This window comes from Urocitellus parryii, chromosome 3, assembly GCF_045843805.1.
Source record: "Urocitellus parryii isolate mUroPar1 chromosome 3, mUroPar1.hap1, whole genome shotgun sequence".
NCBI lineage: Eukaryota > Metazoa > Chordata > Mammalia > Rodentia > Sciuridae > Urocitellus > Urocitellus parryii.
Genome location: NC_135533.1, coordinates 91797056 through 91815852, shown reverse-complemented (window position 1 = coordinate 91815852; position 18797 = coordinate 91797056). Strand labels below are relative to the sequence as shown.

Sequence of the window (18797 nt, the reverse complement as noted above, 5' to 3'; positions counted from 1 at the left end):
TAACTCTTGAGTATTTTAAGAGAATGAATTGATATTAACCTGTGATCAAATAAAGAGGCAGTAAGCCCTAAAAGTTCTGATTTGTAACTAGTGATTGATGTGTTAACCCAATATCATATATTTGTAGAATATTATGGACTATAATTATTTCTCATATGATACATTTAGTCTGTGCTTTGTACACTCTCAAAACATTTTTTACATGCACATTTCAATTGGTTATTGACATCCCTGTGGGGTAGGTAGATATCACCATCCCCATTTGACACATGCTGATTTAGAAGATTATTGTGTCCACTAAAATATAAGGAAAGAACAAGATGGGCTCTACACCATCTCCTTCAGTGAGCGCTGTGTAGTTTTCAACTCTGGACTCACTTTTCAATTTTAGTCAGGTCATAGTTCCCACTGTGTGCCAGGCACATGCCTGCTTTGCTCTTTTGTATACTTACTGGTGGTGTGCACCTGGTAGATACGGAAAAAATATTGGACATTGACCATCCAGAATGTATTCATAAGACAGCAACCTGGATGGCAAGAGATAACAGAAACTATTAGATCAGGTTAAGAAAGCTGGGGTATTTGGTTAAAGAAGAAAAGATGCAAATAGAGAAAGGATAATTATTTTCAAATATTTAAAAGTTTCCCATGTATAAGATTACATTTATTCTGGTTCCTTAAAGTTATGGCCAATTCCAGGAAGGAAAGACTTCAAACCAGAAATGATCTTGGCTAATTAGGAAAGTGTTACAGATTCAAGCAGCAGCTAGGTAATATTGCCAAGGTCTGGAAACTGTTGGCAATGCTGTAGAAACATCCATATTGGGATAGGATTTAGATCAGATGACTTCCCAGTTACTATTAAGTACAAAAGAATAGTGAGTGATTTTGGCTTTTGAATGCTCTGACTGTAATTATTATGTCTGAGCCAGTTCTCTAGTTTTGTATATATGTGATTAAGGACAGATAATTCCCAACACCTTTGCATAATGGAAGCAGTACCAAATGTGAATCTGAAGCCAGAAGATCTGGTTTCAAGATCAGCAGTGCTTCTTAGTAGTTGTTTTCCTTTAGGGAGATCCTTCAGAGCTTCTTGCTTACTTACTAAAGGAGAGTAGTATAACTTACCTAATAGGAATATTGAGTATTATATATGAGCAAATATTATACAAATATAAGTTTATGTTGCTGTAAATTACTATTTTTGAGTGTTCTGTTATTTCCATACTTAGCATATTTTTAACTAAGAGTTTTAAAGTTTAGAAGATGCTGTAAATTGTTTTCTTAAACTGTCTTTACTAAAGTGTTTAAAAATCTATTTACAGATTATTAGTGATATGTGGAGCATCTTAGCTAAACAACAGACACATATAAGGTAAACACATTATTAAGAATTTTGTGGGGGCTGGGGTTGTGGCTCAGTAGTGGAGCGCTTGCCAGGCACATGTGAGGCACTGGGTTCAATTCTCAGCACCATAAAAAAATAAATAAATAAGTAAGAGTATTGTGTCCATCTATAACTAAAAAATATTTAAAGAAAATAATTTTGTTACCTCTTCTACTTATTAGCTATTTAATTTTATATTTACATTTTGTGTACTCAGCATTTGATAATTTATATTTTTTATTGTTTTCATTCCTTCTCTTAGCTTTTCTCATTGTTCCCTACTTGTGGAGAGCACAGCACATCAATTACGTATCCCTCACATTTTATTCAGTGCAATGTTACAGTAGCCCTGCACATCTTCTGTACTTGAAGGACATAGTTTTCTCAGTAAATTAGGGAAAATAAATTTTTCTGCAAGTGGTTTGTGGACCAATGAACTACCTATTTTTGAGAAATGAGCAATATAATATAAAACTGGGATTCATACCTCACTTTTTACATGAAGTCAATTCCAGATAAAGCCAATATTAAAATATAGTAAAAACAAAAATAAACACAGAGAATATGCTTACAATATAAAAAAAACTTTTTTTTTTACATAAAAGATTTGTAAAAATAATACTCAGTACATACTGGAATAAATAGGTGGGAGTGCAGTTTAGCAGTACATAGCAAATAATGCAGTGGGCCTGGAGTTTAGCCAGCAGGTTCCCACAATGTAAATTAATTGTATAGAAATGCTCATGGAAATGTAGAAATAATGGTAAAAATATGTTTAGTATGTTATCTATCTATCATGGGCAATGTGAAAAAATTTAAACAACCAGAATATGTATTAGGAAGGAATTGACTTAATTTTGATCCAGTCATAGAGTAGAATGTTGAGCCATCTTGATGAAAACAGTTTCATCATACATCAGTAGATTTAAAAATTTCCAAACAATATACATGTAGAACAATTATACTTTTATTTAAATATGAAGACTTTATATGTTTACTTATTCATAGGAGTGATCTGGAAGGATAAAATCCACAACTGTTAAGATATGGGAATGGAAGTTTGAGTGAAGGATGTTTTAATTTTATTCTTTTGCATTTGGGGATGTGGGCAGGTAGGGATTGTGGACTTACTTTTTGTGTGTCTGAATTTTCTTTTATAGCAAGAATATACACAGCCTAGTCCTTCACCTCATAATTTTTACTAACACAGCGATAGCTTATTGCATGTGCTTTTAAGGGGATCCTTGTTTTCATTTGGAAATAGTGCTATGACTGTGCTCTCACCTGAACCTGAAGCATTTGAGTTGATAGGAGAAAGGAGAAGGGTTCTGGCATATATTGCCAAACTTTCTCTTCACTTGAGATAAGATTATTTCTGAAGAGCTCAGGAAGAAGGTATAAAGTTATAGCCTGTAGTATGTAGCTTTGAAAGAGGAAGGTATAACTTTTCACAGAAATAAACTGTCCCTTCAAGACAACTCAGCTATAGAAATACTTATAGAAAACCACTGAGCTTCATGAGGTTTTCAATTCAAGAAGAGTTAGAGCTCTTTTCTGGAAAGGAAATGGTATATTGACATTTCATTTTTGCATAAGTATCAAAGTCATGTCATTATAAAAAGGCAAGGAGTTGAAGATACATTTTACTGATTAAGGCATGAGTACCTGTATTCCCTTCATACAAAGACCTAGGAGGCAAAGTGAAGTAGAGGCAGCATCATGTGGTAGAAACTGTATGAGCTCTGAAGCCAGTCAAAATGTAGTCTTGGTAACATTTGGTAGCTGTGGAACTCCCCTTCTTTGACTGTAAATTGGAATAATAAGTGCATATTAACATTGGAAACTGCTAATTTTTACTTGTCATGAAAGAAGAAGAATAAAGGGGCCATTTTCCCTCTTTTATTTATCCATATACATACTGAATTTGCTAATAATTTATCGATATTCTTGAGTGAAATTCCTAAATCAGATATGTCCTAGATTACATGAAACACATGTAGGGGTTTACTGATTGTGTCTGTTCTTTCATCCAAAAAGTATTGAGCTCTAAGTTTCAGGTATTGTTCTAAGTCTTGGTGACATACCAGTGATTCACAAGAGAAGATGTATATTGTCAATTCACACATTTCTGTCTCTGGCTCAGACGTCTCTCCTAAACTCCAGATGACTGACTTTTTAAAAAATCATCTCTCCTTGGGTATCTAGTGAGAATCTCAAATTATACATGTATGACCTGAACCTCTGACTGTTTGCCCTACTGTCCATTCCATATGGTATCTTCATCCCCCTGATGACTCAGCTCAGAAATCCTGGCCTCATTCTTGACTCTCTTCTTTATTCACTTCTACACCCAATCCATCTGCAGATCCTGCCATTGTTACCTTCAAAATTATATGCAGACTCTGAGTACCACTGAGCGCCTCCATCCTGGTCCATACCACAAGTATCTCCCCTGAATTGTTGCCTCCTGACCTCCTTTCTGACTTTCTGCCTCTGCTCTTGCTGCCCAGGCCTGTTCTGTTGTTGGAAAGCAAAAAGCCTTTCAACAGAAGGCAAACTGTGTCACTGCTGTCTTCAAGCAGCTTTCTAAATCACTTGGAATAAATCAAAGCCCTCATCCTGGTCTCTAGTGTCCTGTGTCTTTTGGCCTCTTATCCACTGTGATCTGTCCCATCATGCTCCTCCTCATTCTCTGCTTTCCCTTTTGTCTCAACATACTGAGTTTGTGGTAAGCACATCAGAACCTCCCTGCCATGGAGCTCTTACATCCCTTTCCTCTCTCAGCCTGAAGTACTCTTCCCTTCAGGGTCTTCAGTGCTTTCCCCTTAGCTCCTTCAGGTTAAGTGGGTCCCTCACTTTCCCCATATTCTGCAGCTACAGTAGAGACAACTGAAGGTTGGGGAATCACATACTAGATTCTGGCTGTAGAATATACAAATATTCTGATGACTAGGTGATCAGGCTGGTTAATGCATGCCTTTCCAGGCACCCCGTGCCCCCTGCATCTTTCACTCTGTTTCCCGTTCTCTGCAGCATTTGTCACCATGTGACATGTGTATTAGCTTTTTGTTTGTCTCCTTTGACTTATATGTAAGCTCTGTGAGGGTGAAATTTTTTTTTCTCTTGTTAATCCTCTGTCTCCAGAGTGTTTAGTGCTCAATGAAATTGAGTGGGTGGATGGATGGATAGATTTGTACCCTGAACTCCTGAAGGGTTCACTTTAGTATAGAGAGACAGGTGATAATCAAGCACACCACTAATGAGAACATTTTCTGTGTAAGAAGATAAGTCAGGGAAGAGGTGTAGGAATGATCAAGGTGAGGACACTGGATATAGGGTAGCCAGAGGCCTCTCTATATAGTAAGGGGTGAACTAGTCTGTGGTAAGAGCACTAGAGACAGTATGGGAAGAGACAAGTGGGGCCAGCTTGGGAAGACCATGTGCAGTTGGTGGGATTTGCAAGTTTATGTTAATTGCAAAGGGTGCCCATCAGAGACTTTAAAGAGAGACTGGCATGACCACCTTACCATTTTTAAAAGACTGCTTTTACTGCTATGATGAGAATCAGTGGAGGGATAGGGAGAGATGTGGGTAAGAGTCATCAGCCTCTAAGCATGGATCTTTCTAGAGAAATGAGGGCTGTCAAGAAAAGTTAAAGGTGGAATGTTGTGCATATTTGTATATTCTACAGCCAGTGCTGAGAAAAATCTAGTATGTGATCCCCCAACCTTCAGTTGTCTCTACTGTAGCTGCAGAATATGAGGAAAGTGAGGGACCCACTTCACTGGGGGTGGGAAGCAGGTGTGTGGGAATGTGAAGCCACAGAGTTCTTTTGCACTCTCTGTTCTGCTAGCATATCACCAGTGAGGGATCTGGTACACAAAGCATGCTATTATTGTCATAATAATAAATACCAAGTAGTCATATATTCAGGATATAATACAACATTGTCATTTAAAAAAATAAACTGTCTTAAGTGGTTATAATACCCGTTTTGGTGTATAACTTTTAGTTATTTTTATTTACATATATGTGTCCTGGGGGAATACTATAGAGATTGTAAAACTCATATTCACAACATAAAAATACAAATTAATGAAGTAAGTGCTTCAGTAATGATATAATAGTAGTATTTTTTTTCTGTTTCAGAAAACATCAGTTTGATCATGGAGAGGTAAAGACTTAACATTACTAACATTTATCTTAATATATATATATATATATATATATATATATATATATATATATTTGATCTTCCTTTCTAGTTTTGGTTTCTTGATTTATTGACAGTCGTCATTAATAATCTTCAAAATAGCCCAGTATATGTTTTTATGAGAATGCTACATGTAGGTTTACTGGCCACTCATTTGTTAAAACAAGTAGGAAAGTCATTTGCTTTGCTTGGATAATCCTCATAGTAACAGCATTTGATTTCTGGAGCCCATTGAGTGAGGTGTCTTTGTGTGATTTGGTAACGACTTTTCCTCTGAGCTCACGTTGTCCTGCAGCTTCAATGTTGTGCCGCAGGCTTCCTTGGCACCTCAGGAGCAATCATTTCTCTTACCACTCTCCTTGCCTTAGTTTGGTGGTAGCACCAAGGTAGGGTCAGAAATGTAAGCTTTATTAACAGCAGTCTTGACTTCAGTGGAATTACAGAAGTATTTGTCTTAGAGACTTTAAATTTTTAGCCTTTTACTAAAATGATACAGTTTGAAAGTAAATCTTAAGAACTGCTTTAGAAATTTCAGAAATGAAAATAGTATTAATCTTTGTTACAAAGAAAAAAGGAATCTTTTCTGTATACTTCCCAGTTTAATGATATATTCTTAAGCTTTATGAATAGCAGGAGTAAATACTTTTTTTTTTCCTTTCAGCTGGTTTATCATGCATTGCAACTGTTAGCTTATACAGCCCTTGGCATTTTGATTATGAGACTAAAACTCTTCTTGACACCACACATGTGTGTTATGGCTTCCTTGATCTGCTCTAGACAGGTAACATGGTCATAATGGTGGAGTTTTAACTGCTGTAATAATTTGACCCCAGCTTTAATTATTAAGTGGCCCTAAAGTGATGTTGAGTTACCCATGGTTCTGTAAGTTATTATAGTTAAATTTCTTTATGGTTTTGTATTTAGCTTTTTAAGGTGTAAGGACTTACACTGATCACTGACTAGTCTTCTAACTTCTAAAATAGTCCTTGGCACTATTCAACACATTAATCTGTGCATGCTGAATTCATGAGGAATAAATGCAGGTGTTGATAGAAAGCAGGACTTAATTATAGAAATAATTTCCTTAACATTCATGTCACAAAAGAATTCTAATAATTAACTTCAAGTTATAAAAATCCTTCCAAATAATATGTTCTTCAGTATCAAGCTTATTTTTCTCATTTACTGAGTGTACATTTCTATTTCCATTCCAGATTTTCACTTTTTGAAATTTAGTTTAATCCATCCTTGGTTATTTACTGCTTGTATTTTCTGGGAACTGCCCCCTTGCTCTGCATTCACTGATTTATGCTTCTCCATAGTGTCACCCTCTCATCAGTCAACCAGCCAAGGTGCAAAAGTAGCACCTCTCTCAAATTTAGCAAATATTTACTAAGCCACAGGTATCTAGGGATGGGAATAGTAATGGACAGAAAAAAAGTATATGTATATATATGACCTCAAGAAGCTTGAGATCCAACTCTGCAGACATACAAAAAAAAAAATTTAGGAGAGAACATTCAGAACAAAGTGCTGATATTGAGGGTGGACTATCTGAGTATGGAATAAATGACCAGCTTCAAGTTTTCCCATCAGAATGTTGGAACTGTATTGGAGGGGCACCACCTTCCCTGGTTTCTGACTTCTCTAGGCTGGGCCAGGAAAGGAGGCTGATTTGGTGTCATTCATCTTCAAACCCATCCCACTATGTGCCAAGTAACAGAGAGCCTCACCCTGGCCTGGCTTCCCAGGACTGGAGCCTCTTGTGTCACCTCTGCACAGGGCCCTGAGCTCAGAAGGACCTTGCACTTGGATAATCTTTGTTCTTGCTGTTTCTAACTACTTAATGATTTTGAACAAGGGCCTTTAAATTGTGTAGCTGGTCCTGGCATTACCTGGATATGGAGTATAGAGAGCTGGTTGAGAGAATAGCTTCTTAAGTCCTATCCCTCTTATATAAAGCTAATAGTAGAATTTATTTGATCCTATGAATCAATGTCTCTGGGACCTTTTCTTAGGATAGTTATTCCTTATCTTGTGCTGTAGCAGAAAGTATGCTCTTTTCTGGGAAGATCTTTTCCTTATTGAATACTTGCTGTTTTGTACTAACAGTTATCGATGTATTCTTAATTTGGTTTTAGTTATTTGGATGGCTCTTTTGCAAAGTACATCCTGGTGCTGTTGTTTTTGCTGTACTAGCAGCAATGTCAATTCAAGGTTCAGCGAATCTTCAGACCCAGTGGAATATTGTAGGGGAGTTCAGCAATTTGCCACAAGAAGAACTTATAGAATGGATCAAATATAGTACCAAACCAGGTAAAAAGACATTTGATGAGAGTTTTTCTCAAAATTTTATATACTACTGAAAAACCCTCCCCAAGTTATTTCCAGTGGTCATTGTTTCTAAGTAATGCTGCTTCTAGTGTATCCAAAAACACAGAGAAAGCATCAGATAGTAAATGTTATTCCTGACTATTATTAAATGGTTTGCAGGGAAAATGTTAATGTCATGCATATTTTCTTGGTAATTTATTCTGCTATTTTTCCATATATTTGAATTTTTTTCAAACTTTATCAAAAACTGTAAATGCCACATTTAAAAATAAATTTATTGCACTTTTTTCTTAATAAGTTTTTAGTATTAGTCCTTTACATTCCTTCTTGAACTCATGGAATACAATCTTTTATTCATGTACCAAAAAGGGAACTATGATACTAGCATTGAATATTAAATCATTTAATATGATTGAATATTAAAACCATTTTCCAGAATTCCTTGGTGCTATGAAACTTTCGTCATCGATTTGATACTTCTTCCCTAGAATCAGGTGAGATCTCTGAGATATTGAAAAGAAAAGAAATCCTCAATGATGAGGTGATAAAGCTCTAATTTCCAAGAAAACAGTTTATCCAAGCCTAGTTGCTGACCTCTGCTTTATTGGCCATGTGGCTTCATGCTTTCTGCCACGAAATCTTTAAGTAATGAATGTCCCTGGGCCTCAGCTCTTACCTGTGAGATGATTGTGTTGAACTAGAAGGAAACCCCTTCTCACGCTCACCAGTATCCTCCTTGGGCCTTCTGCTTGTTTCCAGATGCAGTGTTTGCAGGTGCCATGCCCACTATGGCAAGTGTGAAGTTGTCTGCCCTTCGGCCGGTTGTGAACCATCCACATTATGAAGATGCAGGCTTGAGGTTAGTACCTCTTATGTTGTTCAAAACAAATTTCCTATATAAATAGTGTGTGGAGAAACAAGCAAAATGAGGAAGTTTCAAAAAGTGGATAGTGAACTGAGATTTTCAGTTATCAGGGTTGGAATGCTGAAATAAGACTGCTATGCTAGGGAAAAAACAAACAAAAGAAGACTGTTAGGCTCCACAGGGCAGTAAGATTATAACCTTTGGAGTTGTCTTTTCTACAAGGCAGAAAGAAAGAAATCATATATTAATTGTGTAGAGGTTAACAAGTTCCAAAATACCCAGGTTCTTAGTCATTATCTTGAAGTTCCCCCAGAAAATTATTGGCTCCCAGTTTTCTTGCAGGCCATTCTTTTTGAATTCTGAGTCAGTTGAAATACAGTCTCATTCCCAGAGAGTTTTTTCTGCTTTTCACCAATTTTACCTGCTAGAATGATCCTTGATTGTTTTTGGAGACTTTTTTCTCCCATGAATTACAAACTTGTGTTCTCTTAGAAGAGAAAATATATTTAATTTTGATGTGTATTCTAGGGTAGGTAAAGCTATTTATTTCTTAAATGATTAGGTGAATCCTCTTAGCATATTATTTTGCATAATAGCAGGAAGTAAATTTTACAAACAAAAAGCTCTTCATTTAAAAATCAATTACAATAAACTAATTTCCAGAGCAATTTTTTAAAATAAGTTTAATTTTTCATAAATCTAGAAGTCGGATGGAAGGCCATTTAATGCTGAGTGTTATTGATATCAAGGTTTGAGACTGTTGCCCTTTTAGTTCTGTTGTGTTTGTTGTCCATCATCCCTGTCCACCAAAAGGGTTCTTCACTCTTATGGGTGATAGAGTGATGAAGAATTTAAAAACAGTTAACAAAAACAAAATGCTGACCTGTGTTAAAGTTGCATTTCTTCTCTTAGGACTCTCGTGCTAGTCCGCCTTCAGCTTTCAATCTCACCATTGCCCCTTAGTAGAAACTACTATGAGGAATTTATTATTGTCCTGATTCTTCTGCATGATCCTTTCTTGTAGTCCCATTCCATGTTTTCTTTTAAATAATGCCAGCTCTGTCCTTTTAATCTTAATTTTTTCTGCCCACATATTTTTGTTTCAAGAGCCAGAACGAAAATAGTATACTCAATGTATAGTCGAAAAGCAGCTGAAGAAGTGAAGCAAGAATTGGTAAAGTTAAAAGTGAATTATTACATTCTAGAAGAGTCATGGTGTATAAGAAGATCCAAGTGAGTATTTAACACAGTTAATATTTTATAATCCTGAAACATGAAGAGTCAATGTAGGCTCATGACAGGCATTTCGCTGGTGATATGTTTAAAATATATATAGTATACATATATTTTATATACGTATATATTTAACACTTTGTAAAGTAGAAGTGGAAAAGCTTTTTATATTATTATTTGGAGTTGTCTTTTCTAGTTGTTTTAAGTATCTTTTCTAATGATTTATTTGCACTCAACAACTTTAAAGGGATATTAGAACTGATAATCTCCCAAATTGTTCATATTTGCCTTTGATGTTTTTAAAAAACTTTTACTTAAAGCTGGATTTATTTTCTTTCAAAAGACTTCCAGAGTCTGAAACCAAATAATAGGTAGTCTCATTGTAGTAAAGTGGTCCAAGCAGCTGAGAATCAGGGCCTCTCTGGTCTAAACCACATGTCTGTACTGTGCGGTGTCCAGTGAATGGATGTGATGGATTCTCATCAACTGAGAATGAAATTTTTCCTTCTTGATATATCACGTCTTAAATGAGCAGGAAATAAATCAGCTGTGACTCATGGAGTTTATGGTTTGAAAGTTAATAGTTTTAAACAATAGTTTAAAAGTTTCTGTTCTCACAGAGTTTACTAAGCAGAGTATAGCTACAGGTATCAGTAATATCCCAAAAGCAAATGTAGATTCTGAGTTGACTGTGTAGAAATGCTACACTTGGGTGACTAGACAGCAGATGACAGACAGAAGCCTACTATTAAAGGACCAAAGCTTTCCTCCAGGAGGAGCCCAGCTCATGAGCAGTTTCACCAGGAATCAAGACTATTTTATGGAACACTATCATTTTAAAGATTCTCAGTGTATCTGTTGCTATTTCTGTGCTGTATCTATGGCTTGATTATACTTTCCCACCATATTCTTCATCAGTATACAAGGCTATTAAGACAAAATTGTGTGCAAATAGTTCTATTACATAACATCTACTCAGCTTTGCCCAAAAGGAACTTAAATAATTGTTAACTGCTTTTTCTATGAATATGTACCAGATTACTTGAATTTAATCAGGATTCATAGAAAATGCTATTGTTCTTATAGTTTAGAAAATGCTGTTAAGTACTTACGACAGTGTCAATTGAAATATATATGATATATATGTGAAATTCACGTACTACCTTTAATTTATAAATTTAGGACAAAAAAGATATAAGCATCTCTTATAATAGTGTTATAAGATCATTATAATAAATCAATGGTGGGCAAAATTTGCAATGGGAAGAAAGCTTCTTGAAAGAGCTTTCTACAGAATTGGGGTCTTTATTTTCTTAGGCTTCACTTTCCTTCAGGTTATTGGAACATAAAAATAATTTTTATAGTATTTTTTTCTTCTAAGTGAGCAGTGAACCTTGACTCAAGATTCTTCAATTATTTTTCTAGACCCTTTTGAATATGTGCAAATTGCAGAGGCTTTGCATTCTAAAGTGTTAGGAAAGCTCTTTGGATTTGCTTAACTGTAGTAATATCATATTCTGATAGTCAGAACATTGTTTTATGTACATAAGAAGGAATATAAAGGCAGCGGCTATTCAACTGGCTTCAGATCACTTATGAACACTTAGACTCACAAACTGGGTGCTGGGTTCCCCCATCAGGACCTGGATGTGCCATAGTTGTGTTGGTTCCAGCAGGAGTCCAGAAGCATTTCTCTTATCTGTTTTCCCCACTCATTAATACTGTCAATTACTTCAAGCTTTCAGCCAGACTGTACATGCTCTCAGGAGACTGTGGGCAGGTCCACTATGAGCAATCTGAAACAATACGAAAACTGTGCTTTCTCCTCTGACCAGAAAGTAAATGGGACACTTGAGAGGAAAAGGAAGAGGAACAAATATTTATTTCATGTTGATATCTACAGTATAAAGAACTGAGTTTCTTTTTTTTTTTTTAACTTATTTAGTTGTAGATAGACACAATACCTTTATTTTATTTATTTATTTTTATGTGGTGCTGGGATCAAACCCAGTGCCACACATGTGCTAGGCAAGCACTCCAACACTGAGCTACAACTCCAGCCCAGAACTGAGTTTCTTGACAAAACTTTCTACCAGAATTGGGGTTTTCTTTATCGCTGTGACCTTCACTCTCCATTGGTTATGCCAGTCGGGTACACTTTTAGATTATTGGAATATAAAAATATGTCAGAACCTGGGAAGGAAATGGGAACTCGGAAAAGGAAAGGGAAGAGGGACTAATGTTTATTCAGTGCTCAATTTGTGCCTGGCACATTCATGAGCACTGAATGTACATGATCTCATTGCAAGTGGCTTCATCAATGCCTTGATTAGTCCTTGAATACATCACACTCTGTCTACAAATACAAATACTAAAATACACCTGAATGTAAATTGTAGGTGAGTTTTTAGCACACTACTCTTTTATTTTCAGTTCCCTGTTTTCTTTCAGTATTTCTAATTTTAGAGTGGACATAAAATTAAAAGTAAAATACATATATTCAGAAGAAAATAACCCAGATTCTCATTAATGCTTGTTTGCACTCCTATCCTTAGATAGCAGGGACTACAGGTGTGGACTGACCACCATGTCCAGCATCACTAATATTATTAGAAAATACAGCTGACTAGCCTGGGGAAACCTCAGGGAATTCACAGAAGGACTGAAGGGCATTGTAGCAGGCTCATAGAGCTCACAAAAGCAGCTTTTTGCCCTTTCTTTTTCCTAAAAGCTGTCCAACTCTGGAAAACTCAGGGTAGTTTTCTACTTCCTATATTACTCACTATTTACCATTTCTGGCTCTTCAGAGTTGTAATAGATTGATCTTGACATGCTTGAAAATTAAAATGTGGAAACCCCAAGCCCAGCCATATTATCATAGATGTTCAAGATGCATAGAATTCAGTATTATTGAAGACACACCCAAAAATATGCACTGGAACCCACCTTATGGAGATATTCACTGGCAAAACTTCCCCGAGAGTTAATCTGACAAAATGAAAAGTTGTATAGTTCTTTGACTGAATGATAATGCTGTTTCCAGATGTTTAACTTAAAAAAGAAAGATAGGCATAGAAATGTTGATAATAGCATTGCTTTTAATTATAAAATTGAAAACAATTATATTTTTAAAGGAAAAGTTAAATAACACTAATCTAAAAACTATTAAAACCAATGAAGTAGGTTTTTATCTACTAAGGTGGGGAAAATGGCCTCATTTTATTTTTCCAAGTTTTAAAATAATCCCATTTCTATGAAAACAACCCTGGAACATCTGTGTATATAAATATTTTCTTGTCTGTAATTGTTTATGTGTATGATCATATAAAAAGGTTTTGCAGAATATATGTTGAATGCTTATTAGATGTCACCTCTGGGAAATAACTTTGGAGATAATAGTGACTTTCAGCTTTTTACTTTGTTTAGTTCTGTATTTTGATATTTTTATAACGGCAAATTACTTTAAGGTTAAAGCTGTTATTGAAAAAGAGGAAGCAGCTACTCTCCTACTACATTGGGGAAAGCTGGGTGAGATTGCCATGGAACTCCCAGAACTCGTTGGAAATGTGTTTTTCTGTTATTTCAAAAACAAGTGAAGCAACTATAACAAAACATAAGCAGTGGTCAATTCTCTATAGTTTTTCTGTTTTGTAAGATTTCTCTAGAACCAAATAAGAAAGTGAACTTTATCAGACTCTAGACCTTGTATCTGTGAAAAGTGTTTTTGATTTAAAATAAAGGATGAAGCTTTTTTGAAGCACTTATTTAGGCAAATATTACTTGGTACCAAACTCTCTCACACCATTCTTTATAAAAAATGTATTGCTTTTAAGATTGAATTCTTCATTTTGCTGAGATATAAACTTAAAACTACAAATTTTATTTAAATTCATGCATGTAGAATATAATTAATGCAACTTCCCTATAAACTAAACATAATTACCATTTATAATTTTTTTTAAAAAAAATCAATACATACTTTTATGTGCTGGGCATGATGTTAGATATCTGGTTTCTCTCAATCCTCACAACAAATCTGTGTCATGGGCATTTCACAAATGTGGAAACTGAGATGAGTGAAGGAAACAGCCCAATATTTCATTCTTGGTAAGTAACTGGGACAGAATTTCACTGAGGTATCTCTTGTTCCAGCATCTGCATGCATGTATTCTGCAGGTCTGTTTTCTTTTTTTATAGTCACTTCTGCTGCATTATCTTGTCCTAAAGAGGAATTACAGCAGATTACCAAAATATAAATAACTGTCATTTTTTAAAACTAAGTTAAGAAGAAAAAAATGAGATGAGATCAGGAATATAAAAAGTATGCTCTGCTTTATCTATAGATATATAATGTGCACTGATTTTTAATGGGTACATTTATTTTTTCCTAGGCCTGGTTGCAGCATGCCTGAAATTTGGGATGTGGAAGATCCTGCCAATGCTGGGAAAACTCCCTTATGTAATCTCTTGGTGAAGGAATCAAAGCCTCACTTCACCACTGTATTCCAGAACAGTGTTTACAAAGTTCTAGAAGTTATAAAAGAATGACTACTACTTCATGACCTGCCTCCTACAGAGAATTACATCAGTAATGGTTTTAATGTTTTGCTAATAAGTCATGTATTGTTTTTAATTCAAATCCCCAAAATTTTTATAGGTAACTGTTTTCAAATAGAAAACATTTTATTTGGTAAATTTGAATGTTATTCTGATTGTGAAAATGGCATATACCCTCATCAGTTGGTTACCATTTTAATGCACCCCTTAAAATTTGCTATGCAAATGAGTATATGCTTGTACTTGACTTCAATATTTGTGCTAAAGTGAGCAAAGCCAGCTGTGTAAAAAATATATGATGGTCATGACAAAGGCGATATGAAAATGTAATCAGTTCTGAATTCTGTTGGGGCTTCCTCTACAGGTTGTGGACTATTAACGCCCCTTGCTTACTTCTTCGCCTCCTGCTCTTGTCTTTGGACAGTGCAGTGTTCATGTAGGTTTTCAGTCCTGCCAGCCCTCTCATTACTTGAGTTCTAGTAAATGGCACAAATGTGGGTATTTGCTTTCTGGAATTATCTGTTCATCTCATTTCCTTATGTTCATTTTGTTCTCTATTGCTCTTGTGAATGAGGCCTTTTCTGCCCATTTTTAATCCAGACTCTTGAAGCTAATGGTTAGGACCAAATCCCTCTAACTTCCAACCATATGGCATTCTTGTGTCTCTATACCACTCACAAGGTTTTTTCAGATAAGTGCTATTTACCCAAGTTGCTTATCAAGTACTTATTCTTAGTAAAAATAATAATAATAATGGTAACTGTATTTTTCTCATTTTTAGTATTAATCAAATGTTTATATTTTAATGACTTTAAACCACTTTAAAATTTTTTCATGTTTAATTCTAGTTTTAAAAAAACAAACTATTTTGAACAACCCCAAATATATTGCATCTACAAACTAATGTATATTCAGGTTGACATAATATATAGTAGACTGTAGCATATGGTAATTCTTCTTTTACTACTAAGATACAATGAAACATGACTAATTTTTTCTGTCAAAAAAGTAAATGAATAATGATAAACGAATGAGTTTTTCTGTTTTACTTTCAGATTGCCTGTCTTTATTAAGACAAAGCCTTAAGCCTTATGTTATAATTTTGGTTCTAAAAACCATCATTTGAGTATGAGGAATAAGTATGTTCCATCTTCTTCTTTATCCTTATCTATTTTTATTTTGAAAAATTTCCAAACCTGCTTTGAATTCCTCATATAAATTTTTGTTTCTTAGAAATTAATTTGTGTGAAGTGAAATTGTTCAAAATGATGAATCTTCATTATTTTGAGAAAGGGTTTTCAGGTTTTAAATTCTAAGCAAACCATGATTATGGCTGACTACACATTTAATTATACAGTGTTCTCTTTATTAACCACAGGCAGATTAACCTCATTGTGGATTGTCCTTGAGACCTGAGTCCTCAGGGATGGTTTCCGGTGCCCACTTCTGGGAGCCACAGAAGAGCTGTTCTCTTTCTGCCTTCTTACCAGAGCCCAAGGACAAGCCTGGTCTGGGGGAAGCACTAGTTTGCTTGTATTGGTCAACTGCAAAGAGAGCATGCACAGCTGAGTGAACCCTTCGAGAGGGGCACCATCTCCAGCCTTGCTCCAGAGCCGGCACCTCCCGGGGCTTCTCCTTATCTGGAGTCAGCTCAGGAGATTGCTTCTGTCAGTGTTCTGCAGATGTACAGTCACTCTTTTTCATTTGCTACTCGACCATCTTATTTCTTAGGCTTTGCCAGTTGCCCAAAAGTAGGGAAGCAGCTGGGGAATTTTTGGATTAGGAGTAACATTTGATCAATAATGCAGCAATCCAGGAAAATGGGAAGAAGGCATTTGGGGCTGAAGAGGAGAGTCAACATGGGTGGGAGAGGGCAGGTGTGTGCTACATTATCTGCAGTTGTTCCTCAACAAGTGCACCTGCTGTTGCATATCCAGCAGTTCAGGATAGTTTTTCAACCATACTTTTAAAGTCATTCTCTATTCTTCTCACCCTCTAACAATTCCCTTCCTAGTAAGTTCACATGTAATGATTGGAAATTCTGTACAGCAAAAAAAAAAAAAAACAAAAAAACTAAACATTAAAATACTGTTACAAATTGTTTCATATGCTGGGAAACATTAAAAGCAGTCTAAATTAGTTTTTTCCAGAAGAATTCTTTTGTAACAATATTTCTTAATGTAACTCCACCAGCAATCTCTGCTTCTATTTTAGGTGAGTCTGTTTAGAGCAGAAGCCTGAGGGACCATGGCACACTCAGCCTTGAGCACCTCCAGTAGCAGCCGGTGCTGTAGGATATTAAATACTTTTATGGTAACATGGAGTAGTAGTAGGTTCAGTATACATGACAAAGCAGTATTAAAACTCAGTATTTTACATATTTTTAGCACTTAAAAATATTTTTGCTTTAGTAGGGGAAAAGGAAAGATGGGCAAAGAGGCGATTGAAAATGCTATTGCTATGATATTTTAGAAAACAAAGCTGGGGCAGTGTTTCCATAAAAAGATAAGCCTCCAAAAATGCTTGGCAGAAAAAGTGCTGTTTAAAGTAGGCCAGTGACATTAAGGAGAAAATGAAAGGATGTATCAGGAATAAATTGATATTGTGTAGGAGTATTGTATTTTTATGAATTTTATGCCACTTGTTTACATGTACTATCTATGTTAAATAAAAAAGATCATGAAAATGTAGGAAGTGGTTTTCTTGCCTCTATTTTCATTTCTACCTTGACAGTGAACATGTGCAGTCTTCTTTTATAGTGATAACTATGAACTGGTTTGACTCAGATTGGTAGTTTTTTAAAAAAGGAAGAAACTTTAGTATGTTCCATGAAACTCCTCTTCTTCATTGGTGATGATAGGCACGGGCATTATCAGACATTTCTTATATTTATGGCAAGAGTCACTGGTACTGCTTTATATCATTTTCAGCAAGGGACATAAGCATTAGGGATAAATACATAGTGGCTAAAAGTTTTATTTTTTATATATTAAACTGCAATTTGGTATCATGCTTTGGTGTCTAAATTGTAACTCCATGTTTTTGCATTATTTTTCCCCCCTTTGGAGGAAAGTCAGTTTAGCTTTGTTCATTCCTGCATAACTAATTTCCTAACAGAGACACCTTGATTCTGACATCTTTGGGACATGAGATTTTCTAACCCAGTCCTTCTCAAAATAAGCAGGCATCAGAATCACCTGGAAAATCCAGATTGTTGGCCCTCCCACAAAAGTTCTGATTCCCTTGGCCTAAGATGAGGATCACAGAATTTGCATTTCTTAGGTGGCATTGTCTTAGGATGACACTTGAGAACAACTGCTCCATACCTGAAAGGCTGGCCTCTAAGGCACATTCCATTTCTAACATGACATCCTACTCATGCACATTTGGGTTATATCAGTGTCTGGAACTAATTATTCATAGTTCCTGTTTTAACTCTTGGAAGGCATTTCTTCAGTTGGTCTTGCAAGGAGCAAACATAAAACTTTTTATTTTTAAAATTTATTTTTTATTCTAATTAGGTATGTAGGACAGCAGAATGCATTTTGATTCATTATGCACAAATGGAGCATAATTTTTCATTTCTCTGGTTGTACATGATGTAGCATCATACCATATATGCAGTCGTACATATACCTAGGGTAATGATGTTCATCTCATTCCACCATCTTTCCTGTCTCCATGCCTCCTCCCCCTCCCTCTTCCCCTTTGCCCAAAGTTCCTCTATTTTTTCCTACCCCAACCCCCATTATGGATTAGCATCCACTTTTCAGAGAGAACATTTGGCCTTTGGTTTTTTGGGATTGACTTACTTTGCTCAGCATGATAATCTTCAGACTCCATCCATTTACCTGCAAATGCCATAATTTCATTCTCTTTAAATGTTCAGTAATATTCTGTTGTGTATATGTACCACAGTTACTTAATCATTTCATCTATTGAAGGGCATCTAGGTTGGTTCCACAGTTGATCTATTGTGAATTGAGGTCCTGTAAACATTGATGTGGCTGTGTCATTATAGTATGCTGATTTTAAGTCCTTTGGTGTAGACTGAGGAGTGGGATAGCTGGGTCAAATGGTAATTTTTAACTAGAGTACTTTGGGGTTATGGATTGTTTATTATTTATTTATTTATTTATTTATTTATTTATTTATTTATACATACATACCAGGACTGAACCCAGTGGTACTTAACCGCTAAAGCCACA

General features: G+C 35.5%; 1 protein-coding gene across 2 annotated transcripts in view; it reads left to right on the top strand.

Annotated features, from left to right (window-relative positions):
• Nucleotides 1-16667, top strand: part of Dpy19l1 (dpy-19 like C-mannosyltransferase 1) — a 95873-nt gene extending 79206 nt beyond the window's left edge. The window contains exons 16-23 of one of the 2 annotated variants that reach the window (XM_026387637.2): nt 1326-1375; nt 5537-5561; nt 6262-6381; nt 7742-7916; nt 8694-8793; nt 9907-10032; nt 14424-14620; nt 15968-16667. In XM_026387637.2, the coding sequence (XP_026243422.2) occupies nt 1326-1375; nt 5537-5561; nt 6262-6381; nt 7742-7916; nt 8694-8793; nt 9907-10032; nt 14424-14580 (753 nt within the window). In that variant the 3' untranslated portion in view covers nt 14581-14620; nt 15968-16667. Of the gene's footprint in view, nt 1-1325; nt 1376-5536; nt 5562-6261; nt 6382-7741; nt 7917-8693; nt 8794-9906; nt 10033-14423 lie in introns of both variants that reach the window. The other variant, XM_077796779.1, reaches the window with a different exon arrangement.
• The last annotated feature ends 2130 nt before the right edge of the window (nt 16668-18797 follow it).